Source organism: Simochromis diagramma, unplaced genomic scaffold, assembly GCF_900408965.1.
Source record: "Simochromis diagramma unplaced genomic scaffold, fSimDia1.1 OVJJ01000483.1, whole genome shotgun sequence".
Lineage (NCBI taxonomy): Eukaryota > Metazoa > Chordata > Actinopteri > Cichliformes > Cichlidae > Simochromis > Simochromis diagramma.
The window spans coordinates 2,161,248-2,180,359 of record NW_024386835.1 but is presented as its reverse complement, the minus strand read 5'-3'; the positions used below and the strand labels follow the sequence as shown (position 1 = coordinate 2,180,359).

At 37.0% G+C, this 19,112-nt stretch overlaps 2 protein-coding genes across 12 annotated transcripts; one reads left to right on the top strand and one right to left on the bottom strand.

Annotated features, from left to right (window-relative positions):
- Positions 1-2,196: 2,196 nt before the first annotated feature.
- rhebl1 (Ras homolog, mTORC1 binding like 1) lies at positions 2,197-7,554 on the bottom strand. Its single transcript, XM_040028773.1, has 8 exons — positions 7,120-7,554; positions 5,327-5,398; positions 5,134-5,201; positions 4,942-5,024; positions 4,468-4,524; positions 4,302-4,349; positions 4,060-4,141; positions 2,197-3,957 (listed from the first exon to the last, which is right to left on the bottom strand). The coding sequence occupies exons 1-8, from the start codon at positions 7,169-7,171 to the stop codon at positions 3,865-3,867; spliced, it is 555 nt and encodes a 184-aa protein (XP_039884707.1). The 5' UTR covers positions 7,172-7,554; the 3' UTR covers positions 2,197-3,864.
- Positions 6,722-19,001, top strand: LOC120731652 (zinc finger protein Eos-like). Of its 11 annotated transcripts, none has more exons than XM_040028765.1 (8): positions 6,722-7,011; positions 12,337-12,394; positions 12,506-12,610; positions 13,247-13,501; positions 13,744-13,911; positions 14,023-14,172; positions 14,383-14,514; positions 14,869-19,001. In XM_040028765.1, the coding sequence occupies exons 2-8, from the start codon at positions 12,355-12,357 to the stop codon at positions 15,753-15,755; spliced, it is 1,737 nt and encodes a 578-aa protein (XP_039884699.1). In that variant the 5' UTR covers positions 6,722-7,011; positions 12,337-12,354; the 3' UTR covers positions 15,756-19,001. The 11 variants fall into 11 exon arrangements, with proteins under 11 accessions (XP_039884699.1, XP_039884695.1, XP_039884694.1 ...); XM_040028761.1 differs by having other exon boundaries at positions 12,503-12,610; XM_040028760.1 differs by lacking the exon at positions 6,722-7,011 and adding an exon at positions 11,204-11,222 and having other exon boundaries at positions 12,503-12,610.
- Positions 19,002-19,112: the final 111 nt, after the last annotated feature.

The following is a 19,112-nucleotide window of genomic DNA, read 5'->3' as shown; positions in this document are numbered from 1 at the left end:
CCAGTGGCCTTGAGGTTTCCATTGATGAAGAATGGACCCACTATCGTTGTACCCCATATATCACACCAAACCATCACTTTTGTTGTTCTAACAGTCTTGGAGGGATCCATCCAACGTGGGTTAGTGTCAGACCAATAGCGGTGGTTTTGTTTGTTAACTTCACCATTCACATAAAAGTTTGCCTCATCACTGAACAAAATCTTCTGCGTGAACTGAGGGTCCTGTTCCAATTTTTGTTTTGCCCATTCTGCAAATTCTGTGCGCCGATCTGGGTCATCCTCGTTGAGATGCTGCAGTAGCTGGAGTTTGTAAGGGAGCCATTTGTGAGTAACTAATATCCGCCGAAGGATGTTCGACTAATGCCACTCTCCAGTGACATGCGACAAGTGCTACGCTATGTTCTCTTGCTGAATGAAGCTAGGACAGCCACTGATGTTTCTTCATTGGTGACAGTTTTCATGTGTCCACATTTTGGCAAATCAAACACGGAACCAGTTTCACGAAACTTAGCAAGCAGTTTGCTAACTGTAGCATGGGAGTTGTTTTCAGTTTTATTTGTCATATGCAAGTTAGCACAGGGTCAACATTGCAATGAAATGTGTTTGATGAGCAGCAGTCACTCAGCAGCATGATACAGTAGGAGAAAATATAATAAAAGAAAAGAAAATAATAAAGAAAATAGAAAAATAGTAAGGAGCAAAATATTAGAGAGACATGGTAAAAGAGAAAAGATGACTAAATATATATGTATCTATAAATATAAATATATGTACACTAGTGATTAAATAAGAAAATCTTGAAAAGAAATATGACGGGAGGGCAGATGGGATATTGCACAGGAATGAGCAGCAGAAAATTACAGTATTGCACTTTTAAATATAAATATCAATGACAATAAAGTGGAGTGACCAGTGCAGATTAAACAGAGAGTTGGGTGGTCTCGTAGGGTGTCTTGCATTGAAATCTGCTGCAGTGACCCAGTTATATATATGTATATATATATGTGTGTGTATGTATATGTTTCATTGTGTAGAGGTTGAATGTTAGTAGGAGTGGAGATGGAGTCTTGGAGTCCAGACTGGTTGAAAATTACTGCACATTATGATTTATCAGTCCCCACTGTGTGCTTGTGTATGTACACATGTGGTCTGCTACTGTTGATCATTGTAGAGTCTGACAGAAGCTGAAAGGAAATACAGATAATACAGATGGTATTTCATTGTGCAATGCACAATTTTACATCTGATAACTGTTTTGCAGAGCAGCAGAAGCATCTCCCATTATGAATATTATCAGAAATACCACCAGTATCTCTTTTATAAGGCAAAAACATTGTGACTTAATTGCAGTTTTTGGAAAAATACAATTTTGGTTTGACTCAAATATAATGCCAGTACTAACTACCAGTACCATTTATTTTCAAATAATATAAATATGGCTATTTTACAGGACACTGAAAACCCAAATCACACCTCTAAATTTCTAAAAAAAAAAATTTAAAAAAGAAAGAAAAAAACCCCTTTACTACACTGAACTCAATAAATTTCCTTACTTCCTTCTCTTTGTATTTTCCACAGTGATTTACTTGTTCATCCTCATTAATAGCTGAACTTTTATCTGGTGAGACTTCTGCACTGTATCTGCATCATCTGTATCACATAAACAAAGAACTACACACAACTTAAATCCCATAGCTTTATTATTATTTGTGATTTTTTTTTTTAAAGAAAGTATGTCAATATGAATATTTAACATGATTTCAAAACTGAAAACGAACCCTTTTTATGCATTTAGTTTAAGTAGCTTTGGGAATCACTATAGAACAACAAAAAAAACCCAATTTGAATCATCTGCTAACAGCAAAAAATTTTCATCACATATATCACCAATATAATCAATATTCACAATATAAGGATGCTCTAATATATTGGTATCTGCATATAATTGTCCTATTGACCGTCATCGGCCTGTTAAATAATACTAGATGGACTGATGTCAGCAGTTATAGTTTCTCTATTGAGTAACATCAAATTTGAATGGGTAGAGTGCTCAAATCTTGTAGTAAAGGGCAATAAAACTTAAAATTTTAAAAAATATTATTTTTTTTCTTGTACAAAAAGCAGATTTAATAAAACTAATTTCACAAGCTAAGTTCCAAAAAGGAAGGGGGGGGGGGCAAAATCATCAGACACACCAGATGAGTAACAGATTTATTTATATACAAAACTGTTTACAGCAAGATTTCTGAATCAACATTGACCCATAGGGAAATATTGGTGTTCAGGTGTACGACACCTACACCCAAGGTGTCAAGTTAACAGAAGGGGGGAAAAATACTTTTAAGAGCACCTTGAGTCATGAAAGGAAGCAGATGAGGGAGTTTGAACAACAGTAAGGCACAAGACACAGCATCACCAGCTTCTGTTCAACCATCGTCATCAATTTGCAGCTATTCATTCAGCACAGCACTTGATAAAAAAGTTACAATTAACCACTAAAGGTACAACATCGGGATTATGGGGAGAAGCTCCACAGTTTGTCACGTATTCATAAGGCTACAGATTCTATGAGGAAAAACAAAAAAAACACATCATCATTAAGGACCTCAAGTATCTGACTGCAACCATGCAAGTCCACAGTTTGAATTCAGTGGACTGCATACCATACTGACTTGGCTTTATCGAACCCACAGGAACCATCAAATCAAAACCACCAGATCAAAAAAGATAATAAATTCTAAGCTAACTCAGGCATTTTGCCACTTAACCTTACACAATGTTAAAAAGTATTTAAAAAAAAAAAAAAACCTCAATGTTCATAATTAACAATGCACATATATGCATAAACTCTACTTAGGATATTTAAGAGAGCAAAACTGCATCACTCAAGAGATAACCAATGATACAAAAAACCAATTTCTAAGATTAAATTTTTATTTTTTATTTTTCTTTAAAAAAAGGCCATAAGTGGTAAATAGCAAAGATCTACTCAAATCTATCCTAAATCTCTTTGAGTGCTGTCCATAACATCTTTATTACAGTTAATCAGAAATTAAAATGTAGAAACAATGACAGTCTGTTTATCAGAACCTAAGATGTGAGTTGTCAAATATTTGAATATATAACAGACTTCTCTTGTCATAAAGACACAGCCCCACAGTTCATTAGTGAAAGGTACCTGAAGATGAGGAGACAAAGTTATTACAGTGAGGACTGTGAAACCACAGTGGGATATCTAATGTACAATGTCAGTATAGGCTATCCAAGGAAACCCACCATTTGTAAGAAACAATGACACTTTAACACCACATTTAAAGCAATGTGAACTGCGACTCTGCATCGATGCCAAAAAAAAGCCCAGCTGAAGTAATACACCAGTCCTCGGAAAGACCATTAACCAGCCATCACTGGAGAGTAATAAGGCATATGCCAGTGATTTCTCAAAGATTAGGGGGGAAATGATGCAATCAACATGAAGCAACAAATCTGAATGTCTAATTTTGTTTTCCGAGGATTTTGTTCAACTCAAAAAAAATAATAATAATAAGAAAAAAGAAAAAAAAAAAAAAAAAAAAAAAAATCAAGATTATGCCCAGACGTAGCTTACATTTCAATATTGGAAGGTGGTGTTCATCGAAGATGCTGCTTTGTTTAAAACAGAGTTTAATCCTTGTCTTAGAAACTTCTGTCTCAGTTTCTCAACTGTTTGAGCAGTTGCTTTGCTATGTAAATTAATCTAACATCACAATGAAGCAGAAAAGTTCCACCGCTGTGTCTTGGTGTCGGTGAGGTCACGATTGGCAAGCTGGTGAAGTTGTGCCTCCTGTCTTCAGTAAGTTAGCTTACTGATGTGTTGGATACACTTTCACATCACAATGCACTTCTTCTCCTCTGGGGGAGCATTGCCATCAGCTTTCTCCATCTCCAAAATGATCCGCTTGAAAACCTCCACAGCAGTCTGCATCGCAAGAATGTTGCCATTAGAGTGTTAATGTTCTCAGAAATTAATGTGGACTCGCTAGCATTCAGAGTTAGCATTCAATAAGATATTTCTCACTACCTCGTTTTCCTTGGCTGAGGACTCCATGAATGCAGCACCCCAGGAATCAGCAAGTTTTTTTCCCTCCTCTGGCTTGATAACCCTGAAAGGGAAAAAAAAAAAAAAAAAAAAAAACACAAGCAAAAAAACAAACAAACAAAAATAAATACATAAATATTAGAATATTAAAAACAAAAAGGTGCCATTGGTACAGTTACCATTCTACTAAGATATATTTTTACACTTTCCGAAATCTGGATTACCTTTCCATATGGAGATCTTTTTTGTTCCCTACAAGAACAGTTGGGACCCTAAAAAGACAAAAGCCTGATTGTATTAAACATAACTTAAAGAGAAAAAAAAGAAAAGAAAAGGGAACAAAAAGACAACATAGAAAATATTGAAATTTAAAGAACCAGCTAAACTTACTGAATCTTCCCAACCATGTCTAGCAGTTTGTCATGTAGAACCTGCACAACTTCAAAACTGAACAGAAAGATATTTCAGCATGTGAGACACTGATCAGACAGTAGATTTAACATACATCTTATGTATCTATAATTTATCACGATAAACATTTTGTACAAAAAAAACCTAAAACAAACAAAAAAAAAAACTACAGCCTGGAAAATTATAATAAAGTGGATTTGATTGAAAAACACTTTATGACAGTAAGAAAAAAGAGAATATAACATGACTGCAAAAAATAAGGGTAAAAGAAAAGACTACACTTGTGTTTTCTGATTAGTGTATTATCAGCTTCCCTCGGAGGCTATATCTGAAAATATGTCAAATCACAGTGTTGGTATGATTTTCTAGAAACATAAAGCATGGCAGTTGTAGTACAAAGAGTCTGGAAACCTGTGCTAGTGTATCCAAAATTAGTCCCAATCATCAACTCACCTCTTCATGGAAGTCACTGAATAGACAAGGACATAGCCATGGATGTCCATTGAGTGGGATTGTGGAAAAATTGAGTACTCATCCTACAGACAAGGGCAAATAAGACATCTGAGCACATGTTATGACATGGGCAAATTATCGACTGAAAACAAATGCTCGGCGTTAGTTTACATATTAACATAAACCACTTACTTGTCCAGCTGTATCAACTAGCTGAAGATTGAAGTCTTGACCATTCACACTGACCATTTTGTTAAAGGCTTTGTTAAAGGAAAGAAAGGTGAACTAGTTTTACAACTCACTATATGCAATCAAACAGGAAAAAATGTCTTTGTTGTAACACTGTACCAAAAAAAAAAAAAAAAAAAACTAATGGCAAACTTACTGTTTTCAATGGTGGGGTCATAGGAATCGACAAACTGCCCTTCCACAAACTGTATTGTAAGGGATGACTTTCCTGAGCGTTAAAAAATAAAATAAAAACATAAACAAACATTATGCAGTTAGTTACAATTATTCTGAGACATGATTTAAACAGCTTGTGCTTGTTGTTGATTTCTTGATCGTTTAAGCCTTTATACTGTAGATAAGTAATTTTAACGCACTACAAATCCTACAAATTCTGTAACCTGGTCAGGAATTTAAGATGTATTGCCACAGTAAATGTTTCACATAGTTATTTTAATGTCCAATTATAGTCCCCCTGTGGTGTCTAGATAAGCTAACATGTTTTAAAAGTTAGGTAATGAAAGCAAAGGATGGCTGGCAAAAGGTGGAGGACTGTTCTTCTGATAGGCAACTGCCTCGAGTGCCAGTGTCCTGCAGGTTTTAGATATCACCCTTTGTCACCGTACCTGAATCAAATGATTAGTTCATTACCAGGCCTCTGGAGAACTTCAGCACATGTTGGGGAGGTAATTTAGCCATTTGAATCAGCTGTGTTGGATCAAGAACACATCTAAAACCTGCAAGACACCGGCACTCGAGGCCTTGAGTTGCCTACCCCTGTAGACGTATCTGCTATACAACCATAAAATGCTGACATGTAGCATTCCTATGGGGTTATGTTCTGTTACAGCTATAAACATTTTATGAGTATATACAAATTTTATGTAGGCATGTAAATGAATTTAGAATTATAATTTATCTAAGTAATGATGTGATAAAAGTTTTCACAGTGACAAAAAAAAAAACCTGATATTTCTCTGTAAAACACCTGCACATATTATAGTACAGTTTCTGAATCAGAACTGTAGATTATTTAATTATGGACATACAGAAAGAGAAACATTTTTAAGTGCTATTTCAAAAGAACACAGTTTTAAAGGAAGTACTGTACAAAGTCTTAAATCTTAAAGATACTAACAATTAAGTTAAATTACATGTATATTTCTTTAAATACCAGAATTTTTACTTTTTAAAAAAAAAAAAAATCTAATTAGGTAATTAGGTTTAGTTTTCAGTTAGTGGGTTTGTTCATTTCAGTTTGGTTTTTATTATTTTAGTTTCATTTTTAGTTTCTGTGACAAATACTGATATTTCTCTGTAAAACACATGCACCTATTACTATACCGATGCTGATTCAAAACTGTAGTTGATTTATTTGTAGACTTTTAGAAAGAAACTCTCTTTCAAGAGTTTTGTTTTGTTTTTTAAAACAACAGATTTTAAAAGGACACACTTTACACTCTCCTTTTTAATACAGACGCCGACACTTGTGTAAACAAAAAGTCACTAGGCCACAAATATAGATGAACAACAAATTATGGCGCTTCATTGGTCACACAATGAGGTTTCATAATTTAAACTAATTTAAATAATACAATAAGAGGTTTATTCTTGTTGCAGATTGAGTTTCTTCAAATCTGGACGTTATGATTGACCTGCTAAACTAGAAGTTTGGAGCACACATTACTTGGCACTCCACCAGGGTATCCCCGGCTAAGTTTATTTTCACCGGTCACCTTTCATCTAGAAACGTGTGGATACAACTGTACAGCAACACTGGTTGACTTGAAGGTGTTTTAGTAGTTAATGTAGCAGAGAGAAAAAGAGCCCTGAGAAACAAAGGTAAGCTAGCGTTACTGTTGTACTTCGGATACGCTCACAAGGAAAACAAAGCCAGGACGTTAGCCTGTTACCCAAGCTAGCTGTGCAAGAGCTCGAACCTGTACTCACCTACAGACCGGTAACCTATAACGGCGATCTTTCTGTATTTCGGTTGAGGCATTGTAGTGAAAAACGGTGTTGAGTAGGTCTTTGAAAAATGTAGTACGCCACCTATATTTACTATCTAAGCAAACTTTTATCGCCACATTCGTCTCGCGTCACGTGACAACAACAAACTTTTTCGAGCCGCCGCTCGAGTTCTCCGCTGGGCCTCAAACTGGAACTGCAGAGTTTAGCTACCGTAAATACAGCTTATAGTCGTATAAAACTAAGCCCCTGCCTTCATCCAGTACATCATCGATTCTGGTGGGTATTCTGAAAGGATGTAACTGTCGTTTCAACCCAAAGTGGAAACGGGGAGGGGGGGGAGAAAAAAAAAAGCTGGTTCAACGCGGTCGCTGCTATCTGCAAGTCAAACTGACGGAAACTGTCATTGTGTAAGCACACCGTCGTAAAATCAGCCCACACGTCAGAGCGGCACGGGCCGTTTGCACAGCAGAGGTCACTCTTTGTACGTCCCAGCGTGTGCGTGACCACCATACTTACTTTTTTTAGACTTTTCCAGACCGACCTTCAATGCAGGCCATTTACCCGGAGAAATGTCAGATAAAGCAGTGTTGATTTTCCAAGTTTCAGTGCAGACATGATTTTTTTAGACTTAGGGGGCATTCTACAATTGGGGGACAATTTACTTAAAAAATAATAATAAGCAATAAATCAAAGGTAAACGTTTTATGAGATATATTATTTGTTGTGTGCTATGCAATTTTAAAGATATTGTGTGAAGAGAGATTTGTAAGTAATTTTGGACCCGCTGAAGTCTAAAAGAAATTACTGTATCTCTGGCAAATACATACTCAGGACTGTTTAATAATATTTCATATGTTTTTAATAAATGTTTGTAATGTTTGTTTTATATGTATCGTACCAGAGTTGCATATCTGTGCTAGTTTTAGCGTTTTCTTGGAAAAAGATGTCAGCTGCAGAATGTGATGTAGTGTGAAAGTCGAGAATGAATGTAGTTATTTGGGTAACAGGTTAAAATGACACTCAGAAAAGATTGGGGAAAAATAAAAAATATGCCAAAGAGGACTGACTTTTGGTCTAGCCATGGTATTAGCACATGTCAACTCCTTTTTGTCATGTTGCTTACTTTTTTGTCTCTTCCTTTTCCAGGCCAAGTAGGTTTCAGGAAGTTGATTGCACACACGCTGTGGGAAACAATTTGCAGAATATAATTGTTGTTCTTTAAAATATGTTGATGTTGAGTAAATGGTTTAAAAAATATAAGGGACATATATGGATGAACAGAAATTGTGGATTTATATCTTATTTTAACTGTTATATTTGACATGGTTACCAAGAAGTTGGGATGAGAGAGGAGGAGTTATAGGTTTGGACTATTTAATTAGTTTTTAGGGAGGGTTTTTTTTTTTTAACTTTTTTTTTTTTTTTTGATTCTTAATTCAGTTTAGTTTCAGTTAGTTTCATAGCAGGTTTGACCATTTGAGTTTAGTTTTTGTTGTTTGAAAATGTTCAGATTTTTTATTTATTTAGTTAGTTAGTCAGTTTCAGTCTTTGTAAGTATTGTTTGGAGGGCATATGTGAGACGCACGATTTAGGAAAACTAGTATAACGTTCAGTCTTGTAGAAATCCAAGGTCTCAATAAACACATCCACCAAAGTGTCATCATAAGGAAGATTGTTTCCACCACTAATTAATTTTTTTTCCTGTAAGTTGATCAGGCTATCTAACGTGAAAATTGGAGATAATAACTTGACATTTTTCACTTACTTCTTTTTGTTGTCGTTTTTCTTCAGTGGCAGAAACAAGCCTTAATATCACCACACATGTTGTAATAACAAATTTTACCAAACCAACAAATACTAAAACAACATTTCCTCTAAATGTTTTATTTCCTTTTGGTTTTTTCACAAAATAATTTCAGTTACTTTTAATTTTTTAAATCTTTTTAAAATGCATTTCATCAGCTTATAATGTATTTATTCAAAATATGAATCTCAAAGATAACCGCTAAAGGATATCATTTTAATACACTGGAAAAAACCACACAATTTACCTTTTGTAAACACAGTAGAGTATGTGGCAGGAAGAGAAAAGTACCCAGCTCTGATCCACAGCAGTAGTAGGAAAAGTATTATGATTCCTTGCTGAGTACAATTATCTGTATATTAATGCAAAACACATTTAAAAACAGTCTGATGGGAAGAGGAATCACTCATTGCTGGATCAGTGACTAAAACCTTTGCCCAGGTCTTTAAAACCTGTATGAGCACCACTGGGAAAATGTGCAAAAAAATTAGTGCCAGTGCCAGCTGCCACAAACATATATAATAAAACTGAAATAAAAAGAAACGTGTATTTAATTATTTATTTAGGCTGGGTTAAACAATGCCGCAGCGGAATACATTTATTTGAGTGACTTGTTTATATGTTCAGCTGAAGTCATAATCATGTTAAAAAAAAAAAAACGTATTCTCTAACAGTGAAGATGCATATCTCACCATTTAGTTATTTCGTTTAAGACAAGACACACTGGGAATTGATGGTATGAACCATCAGGAGCTGTAAAGAAATCTCTCTCCAGAAGAATGCAGTCCTAGGAACAGAAAGCATACTGCATAGAACCCACAGGCTTGGGATCTTAGCATCTGGTGTGTGTTAACACAATGCCATAATCTTCCCAGGAGTGGATGTGCTAGCAAATTCACGCCAAGGTCAAACCATGCAGTGCTCAGAAAAAATGCAAAAAAAACCCCCAAAACCCCTTGACTCACATCTTGGACTCCATATTCCTCAGTTAGCATGTAAATGATAAAGTTCATGACAGTACAATTAGAAAATGACTGAACAAGTATGACTTGTTTTTAAAGGGTTGCCATGAGAAACAATCTTCTCTCTTAAAAGAATATAGCAGCACAGCTAAGGTTTGCAAGGTTACTTTTGAAGAAACCATGAGGCTAAACCATGAGGGATCATATCTATTAGAGCTATTTTGTTTTATTTTGTAACTTTGTAAAGTATTATATTATTTAATTTAGTTTAATTTAGTTTAGTTAGTTAATTATTGATCTCACTGTCTTGGAGCAACTGTGGCCACATAATTTCCTCAGGGACTGATAAAGTATTCTGATTCTGAATGCAAAATACCACAGCTGGAGAAAACCAAACACAACATTTCAGCACAAACACCTCATACCAACTGTAAAGCACAGTGGTGGAGTGGTGTTGATTTGGGTTTATTTTGCAGACACAGGACCTGTGTACCTTGCAGTCACTGAATCAACCATTAACCTCCTCTGTACAGCAAAGTATAGTCAAATGTGAGGCCATCTGTCCGACAGCTAAACCTTGACCAAAGCTGGATCATTCAACAGATCAACAATCTCAAGCACAGCAGCAAATCGAATGGCTGAAAAAGAAAAGACTTAAATTGCAGCTATGCCTCTTGAACGACTTAGTCAAAGTCCAAAGTCCAACTTTATTGAAATGCAGCAGCAGACATTAAGAGAGCTGTGCATAAATGAACGCCTGCAAAGCTCAGTGAACTGAAACAACGCTGTAAAGAAGAGTGGGCCCAAATTTCTACACAATGATGTCACACAAAAGTCTCACAAAAAACAATTACTTCAAGTGATTGGTACTAAAAGAGGGCTATGAAAGCTATGAAAGCTATTGAATGATGGGGTGTGCTTAGTGCTTAGTTTTTTACACAGCACTGCAGAGTCATGTAAAGACTTTCTTTTTCACATGACTATAGTGAACCAATTTCTTTAATAGACAATAGTTAGCCTAATTTTTGATTTGTAAAGGACTGCTACTATCTATCTATCATACCTTTTTGATAAAAATCTTTTCTTACAGGTAAATAACACAAATAAAGTTTAACAAAGAAATCTTGGGCTATTTGTAACTAAAAGTGGTTGTGTTGAAAATATTTTTAATTTAATATTTAACATAAATTATTACAAATTAATTTGCACGCTTGGTTTATGAGCCGGGTGATGGTTGTGCAATTAACCAGAGCTCTGGGAAAAGGGTAGCTGTTGCTGCGTTGGAGATGTAACCCGGAAATTATTTGAAGCTGGAGGTAAACCCTGCCAGGAAATGCTGCTGTCATAATTAAACAGATGAAAATACGGAATAAGCTCACTGAAACGGCCCTTACAGGGAAAGGTAATTTAGTAGTTACTGGACAACTGGGCAGCTTTAAAACTACTGCTTCTGTGGTGTTGTTTTATACAAGTCAGCTTTAAAGCTGCTAGGGGAGCAGGCCAACAGCTAGCGGGCTAGCTGTAGCATTGTGGCTGGCTGTGGGTGCCATAGCAACCGTTTAGGAAACACTGGCAGTAGTGGCTAGCTCGTTAGGCTAGCGTTGGTTTGTTATGCTAGCGTTAAACACGACGCCGAGGAGTGTCCAAGTCAGCCCTAGTTAATTATTGTCACAAGTCAGCGCTATCTACTCGCATCACCGCGCATGTTACTTAATTCCAACTTTGCTCCGTGCTTTCTAGCAAGCTGTCGGTGATGGCACACCGCCGTAACGTTAAAGTGTTAAGTTTAGCTAACTTGGCCAACGGTAATTTCCATCACATGCAGTAAGCTAACGTTAGCCGCCAAGGCCGTAAACTTAGGTTACCTCAACGCCACCGTTATGTAAACGTTTGCACCGTTTTTTGTCGTTTATTGTCTCAATTTCCGATTTAATCTTTCTCATGTTAGATTAGCGCAACTTTAAGTCACTTTAGCAGCGTTGTCATCGCTCACCTCAGTTGTTAGGGAGTCTTATCTGGGGTTGGTAAGGTTAGGTACGATGCTGAGATTAGCTGCTAGTTAATTATTTTTCTTGTACGATTGATCTTATTGATACTAACAGACACGGATTTGATTTGATTTTTTTAAATTGTTGTTGTTATAAATGAATGGCCGTTCTTGCACCGCAACAACAAATTAACGATAGTACGTCTTAGTTAGAAAATTAAATGTAATTTATTTAGTTTTTTATCCCTTTGTTAATTGAAAGGGGTGTAGTCTAACGTGCTGTTTACAATCTAAGCCACACCACAATTACTTGATTTCAGAAAATGTCACGTTCCGACCTCAACCTGCAATAATTCATGTTTAAAGAATTAAGCGATTGTAGACAAATGGTTAGATTTGTGTGCGTGAAAGAGAATTTATGTTTGTCACAAATGTCATTTCAGTATTCAGTCTGAACTAGTATGGATGTTGATGACTGCAATGGACGGTCTTACATATCAGGTGCAGCTCTGATTTATTTAGTCACCCATATATACTTACCTTCTAAATTAGGCATGTTTTTTTTTTTTTTTTAAATGATATATCTTATTTTGGTTCCTTTCTTGGCAGCAGGTAGTGGAGACTCTTCATTGGAAAGAGAGTTTTCTGGAGCTCTTGGAGGTCCAACAGTGAGCACCCCAAACAGCAAGGAAAACTCTCCCAGTCGCTCCCTCAGTGGTCAGTGAGAACTTATAGCATCTTCATTAGTTCCATCTATATGAAGCTTTTTATTCTCTCAGTGTGATTGTCAAATTTTTATTTTCTAATCTAGATAAATATTTTTATATTCTTCTTCTCATAATCAGATTATGTTTATACATTAATAATATGAATTTTAAATTAACTTACTGGAGCAGCACTATTCACCCTACAGTGCTGGGGAAAGTGTTTTACAGCATTGTGAACTCCATCCCATGATTTCCCACTTACATGTTTAAGATCACCGAACAAAATTTAAATATAATCCAAGCAAATACATTATATAGCATATATAACTGCAATCAAGCATTTGTGATAACTAGCAGTGACTCTTTCACATTGCTGTGGAGGAATTTTGGCTCACACATCTTTGGAGAATTGTTTTCAAAATGTTTTGAAAACACTGTTGGGTTTTCAAACATAAATGACCTGTTTAAGCTCATGCCAAAGCATCTCAATCTGATTTAAGTCCGGATACTGACTAGGCCACTCCAAAATCTTTTTTTTATTTTATTTTTTTTTTTTTTTAATTTTTAGCCAGTCTGAAGTAGGCTTGCTGGTGTGTTTCCGATTATTGTTTTGCTGTATAACACAAATGCGCTTGTACTTCTGTAGCCAACTCCATTAAAGTGGAGTTGTATAGTGATGAAGACCCAGGTCGGAGTACTGAAGATGAGCGAGGAGAGCGGGTGGAGGAAGGAGGTCCAGAGCAAGGTTCTGAGGCTGTCACAAGCTATAGAGAGCTCACCAATTCTGAAACTATGCCAAGTGGAGCCACCAGACTGCCAAATGGAAAGCTCAAGTGTGACATCTGTGGAATGATCTGCATTGGGCCTAATGTGCTTATGGTGCACAAACGCAGCCACACAGGTGATCAGTCAGTTGAGTTTGGATAAATATAGAGATGGTATCTTTGCTTGTTATTAATGAAACTAGGTCAGATGAGGGGTGGGGGGACATCTTGGAATTTTATAGAAAATCAGCATTGTATACAATTGATGTACTATATTGTCTTAAAAAAACCCTTTGAGGTATAGTTGCAACTAACTCAAATTTTTTGAAATGGAAATTATGCTTAAGAGGTTGAGTTACCAAGTTTAAGTTTTCTACAGGTGAGCGACCATTTCAGTGTAATCAGTGTGGCGCGTCCTTCACTCAAAAGGGAAACCTACTCCGCCACATCAAGCTGCACTCAGGGGAGAAGCCCTTTAAATGTCCCTTCTGCAGCTATGCCTGTCGAAGACGGGATGCACTTACCGGCCATCTTCGCACTCATGCAGGTAGGACAGATTCAAGCCCGGTAGGTGTTTGTGTGTTTTTTGCTTCAGTTTTTTTTTCCATTGTAGTGTACAATAACAGTGAAAATGCTGTATTTCCACTTGTTTTACCAGTGTCTTCTCCAACTGTTGGGAAGCCGTATAAGTGCAGCTATTGTGGCCGTAGTTACAAGCAGCAAAGCACTCTGGAGGAGCACCGTGAGCGCTGTCATAGCTATTTACAGAGTCTGGATTTCCAGCAGCCAACCAGTGCACCAAATTCAGGTACGTGTTCATAGATATAACTTGCACAGTATGGTGTTAAAGAAATACCAGCCTCCTAAAGGGAGTGTAGTAGCATCTAATGTAGACATGTAGTTTGCCAGCTTAGCAAGTTAACGCTTAGAACCCACTTTATCCAAACCGGAATTTAGGCAAACACAAATAGAAAATCCTAAAATAAAAGTAATAATAGTTTGTTTATACTCTGTACAGGAGAGGAAATGAGAGAGCTAGAGTTTATACCAGATCCTCTACTGCAGCCATCCTCAGACAAGATGGCATTTATCGATCGGCTCGCCAACAGCATCACCAAACGCAAGAGATCCACGCCACAAAAATTTGTAGGTGAGCATTTGGTCTCAGTGTGGACGGTTTCAGGAAACTCAGAAAGCAATAATCATTACTTGAATTGGAATACAGCATGAAGTAAGACAGAAATCTTTTGTTGTGCTTATATTACCAGCCACTATAATTTTAGATATTCAATTAGCACACAGTATTTATTTGGTTAGGAAAGGTCTGAAAGCTGCTCTCAGTATAGTAATCTAACTGAAAAAAGAAACACACAAAGAAAAAACTAAGTTTTGAGCATCTTGTAAAATTAGGAAAATAACCAGCATCATTGTAAAATAGAGAATGTATCCAAAATGCTGACTGTCATTGTACTGTATTATAAAGTCATATTTTTCTGTGTTGCAGGGCAGAAGCACATACGCCTCAACCTTGCAGATACACCTTACGAGCTCACTGCTAGTTTGGATAAAGATGGAGACATGCACCCAGTGGACCTTGATGCCCCACACTTTACTGGTCTGGGAGGAGAATATGTAGGTGTTGCAGGTACTGGAAGAGGAGGGGTATCAGACACACTCAGATCCTTGCACCTTCCCACCAGTCACTCTTCAAGTTTATCAGAACTCAGGCCGATTCACAGCTTCAGTCATGCTCCTGTTCCCCTTGGGCCAAGGTTAGATTGCACAGGGGAAGGAGCTGGCTTGGGAGCTGTGGGTGTTGGGAGCAGGGAGGCAGCAGAGGGTCACGAAGACCTGCCTCCGGGTCGAAATCACGCCCCTTCTCCTAGCAATGGCTGCCAGGATTCTACGGACACAGAAAGCATGGCAGATGAGCCTTACAACAGCTGTGCTCCGACTCCGACTTTGTACAGTAACAACGGCCATCACCTCCTCCACTCTAACAACCATAACCCAGCACCTCCACCCATCGCACACCACAGGAGTCGGGGCAGACACAGCCCCAGTCATGCCAAAGACCGGGAGATGAAAAGAGAGGATGGAGGCCATTCTGCTCTCCCTCCTCCCACACATGCTCCAACACCGAGCTCACCTACGGCACCCTCTTCTACCTCCAAGGAGACTTTTCGGGTTGTAGACGGGGAGGGGCGAGCTGTGCGCTCTTTCCGCTGCGAGCACTGCCGCGTGCTTTTCCTGGACCATGTTATGTTTACAATCCACATGGGTTGCCATGGTTTTCGGCAGCCTTTTGAGTGCAACATCTGTGGCCATCGCAGCCAGGATCGCTATGAATTTTCTTCGCACATTGTCCGTGGAGAGCACATCTTTGACTGAGAATAAAAGGACAGCCTGCTGCCCTTAGTTTTTGTTTTTTTTTACACTGAGAATGGGAACTGGTTGAGTTTGGTCTGCACAAAAGCGAAAGGCATCTGTGATGGTGTGAAACTGATGTTCCTAACGACACCGACACAGTTGGCATTAGTGGAAAGCTCGTGTATATGTTTAAAGAATTAAAGTAGTAGTTGCTTTCTGTCCACTTTTAACAACAAATCTATATTAAATTATTAAAGTAGATGAAGAGCCAACACTTTTTCATCCACAGATGTGCCTTGCTCTAAAATTCTGAATTTTAGCTCTGCTGCACACATTGTAGACAAATCTGACTTTTGTTGCTGAAATCTTTCACCCCTTGCACACTTTAGCAGAGATGAAAGAAAATGCTAAATATAAAGTTTGTAGGCTTGCAATCCCTACAGAATTTTTTTTTTTGACACCTTCTAAAAGCACTTTTTCCAATTAAGTGATTCTCAAACAGACTTTAGGTTCGGCCAGGTTTTTTCCTAGCCCGGGGTTGATTCTGTACAAGTTTTATAATGCAAAGTAAAGTGCAGACCAAACTTAAAAACCAAGTCCAAGTCATGTAGACTTTAATGTTTGAGGGGTTGTCATTGGAATAGAAATGCACTTTGGTTTCAGTGGGAATGGAGTGAACGGAGTGTGTGTGTGTGTGTGTGTGTGTGTGTTGTAATCAGTCTCTGTGAGTTACTGTGTGTGTGTGTGTGTGTGTGTGTGTGTGTGTGTGTCTGAGTGTGTCTGAGTGTCTGAGAGAAAGGAAAGCTGCAAGATTGTGTGTGATTGTTTTTGAAAGTAAATTTAAAACATAAAATGGAAAATGAAGGCCTTTATTCCTGTGAGTGAATGCCGTGTTGGAAGTGTATGAATTGTTTTCCTTTTCTATGACTGCTTTTGTTGCACTGATACCTGCCAGAATACAATGACTATATTAAACTATTTTATAGAATACATTAATGACCTGCACATTTCTCTGAAAATGTGAGGAAAAACAGGTGGAATGTTTTTCTCACTAGGAACAGGATTCGAGCATCACTGCCACAACTTGAGAGATTACCGAAGGAGGTTAAGGTGTTTGTTTTCTCCCCGTACAAAAACTCCCTCATACTGCAAACCAACAATAATAATCAACAAATCTGCTTATGCTGTATTTAAACATGATTTTGGTGTTGCGTCATTGTCCCGTGCCTTTCTACACGTTTCTGACCAGACTGAAGGATGTGAGATATAAAATCATTTCTGTCTTGTAGTTTGACTGTAGCTTTTTAATCTATCTAACAGAAGTCTGGCTCCCCCCACCACCCCCAACAGTTTTATCAGCAAAGATCAATTCTGATGCCTGAGCAATGTTGATGATGATGAAATGTGCATGGCTTTTGAAACATGCTGCTATGACATGGGTGTGCAGTAAATCAGTAGCACTTCACTACCGTCCTCATGGGTTAGAAACAAAGACTTTTATTTACATTTTTTCCTGTTAGGACATTTTAAACCAGTCGCTTGAGTTACAATAGAACAAAATGGGAGTCTTTCATATCGCTTGGGATTTATATATATAAAAAAAAAAAAAAAAAAAAAAAAGGAAAAAGAATATCCTGTCTTGGTCATTTGTGTGGAAATGAAATGTGAAGAGAAATGTGTCAGCTTTTGGTTCTATTTATTTTCATGTTAAAACAGCAGAGATGGTTGTTGTAATCAGTCTCTGTGAGTAATTAGTTTAACACAAGCACAATACGTTTACTGTTGAGAAGGATGCTTTGAATTCTAAATTGCAGACTTGTGCACAAAAATTAAAACTTAATTGATGTTGACTGTAGCTAGGGTTTCTTTTCACATCCTCAACAACAACAAAGATCAATCTGGGACATGGTGACAGATTTACCAAAGATACACAGAAATTTGCAGAGAAGACTGGAAAAACAGTGACTCTAGTCAAATTCATCAAGTAACTTGATCCCATTAGTTTTTTTTTTAAGTTCAGACAGTGTCTTATTGAGTAAAGTTTCCCTTGTAGTTATAACTGGTATTTCCTATTTTCATAATAGATGCCCAAGAAATATTACTTCCTGTAGAACCTTCACAGTCAGATCTAAGCATATTTTTGGTCATGTCAGTGTTTGAGAATACTGAACTTTATCTTGACTTATATTTAAACAGCTTTCTGGATGTTTTGTTCTACAAAGAGAAATAAAACAGTAGTAATCATTTTTAAACTGTTTTTAAGATCAGCAGTACCGTGGTTCTCTATAAGCACCAAATAATTTCCCCAATGCTGAGCCAAAGAACCACTGTTTCCTACTGTTAAGCACTTTTCCCTACTACAGTGGCAAAAAAATGAAAACATAAAGTAAATAATATTTGTACATAAAGTATAAGTTACAAGAAAACCTCAAGGTGTTCTTGTTCTTTTAATAACGCTGTTATTAAAGCCTTGATATATTCAAATGTTCTTCTCTTTGCAGAAGATCTTTGAAAATACATGACATAATGTTCAGCTTGTTTCATTTGATGGTGGATTAATTGTTACAAGTGGATCTACATTTGTTTGGTTATTGTTTCAGTCCTTTATTGTCAAAGCGCAGTAAGGTGATCTGGTTGCCACTCTAGTAACACAACCTAAACACATTTTAAATTTTTGTTTCTCATCAGGTTACTTTAATATTCTAATCATCTTGCCTTAATTTGTGAGCAGACTGTTAAATTAAGTTGGGACTGACATTAGTTTGCAAATCAGAATCTGAAAGTTTCTTGGGAGTCTAAAAATCTACAAAACATTTGCAGTAACACCAAAGCTAGCAGTGTCACTTCATATCATCTTACACTGTGTATATTCTCATTTAGGCCCACGTGACTTTTCTCCAGTTGGTGTGACGTGCGTGAATTGGGTTGTTGCTGCTGTGCCTTCAGCTGGAGGTCTTAAATGTGTTTTATGTCTAAACGGTTCAAATTTATTTTCAGTGTGAAACTTTATGCTGTGTTAGTGCAAGAGGCTCCATGTTTTGAGTATACCTCGACCCACCACTCAGTGACCCTGCCCAAAACTAGTCTTTTTTTTTTTTTTTTTTTACCAACAATCCATTAAATACTAATTCATCAAAAGGACTTGGGTAATGCTACTTAGGAGCCAAAGAAAAATACTGAAATAACTTAATATTTGATGTATCCAGTTTTGTTGACCTTCAGTGAAATATTGTACAAAAACATTCAAAGTAAAAAGGTTTTACTCTATTCAATGGTTCAGTTCTTTGACAGAATTTGGATATTTAATTAACAAGTTCTGCATTATTAGTGGAGCAAATTCACCATTAATCCATGTGTGCTACAATGGTAATGTGCTTT

Bases quoted from the DNA above. Each gene is read 5' to 3' on its own strand.
- rhebl1 (XM_040028773.1), bottom strand. From the start codon at position 7,171: ATGCCTCAACCGAAATACAGAAAGATCGCCGTTATAGGTTACCGGTCT. The intron at 5,202-5,326 runs GTAAGTTTGCCA...CCTTTAACAAAG, and splicing joins TGACCCCACCATTGAAAACA to CCTTTAACAAAATGGTCAGT. The intron at 4,525-4,941 runs GTGAGTTGATGA...CTTTCTGTTCAG, and splicing joins TCAGTGACTTCCATGAAGAG to TTTTGAAGTTGTGCAGGTTC.
- LOC120731652 (XM_040028755.1), top strand. From the start codon at position 11,263: ATGAAAATACGGAATAAGCTCACTGAAACGGCCCTTACAGGGAAAG. The intron at 12,611-13,246 runs GTCAGTGAGAAC...GTACTTCTGTAG, and splicing joins TCCCAGTCGCTCCCTCAGTG to CCAACTCCATTAAAGTGGAG. The intron at 13,912-14,022 runs GTAGGACAGATT...TTGTTTTACCAG, and splicing joins CCATCTTCGCACTCATGCAG to TGTCTTCTCCAACTGTTGGG.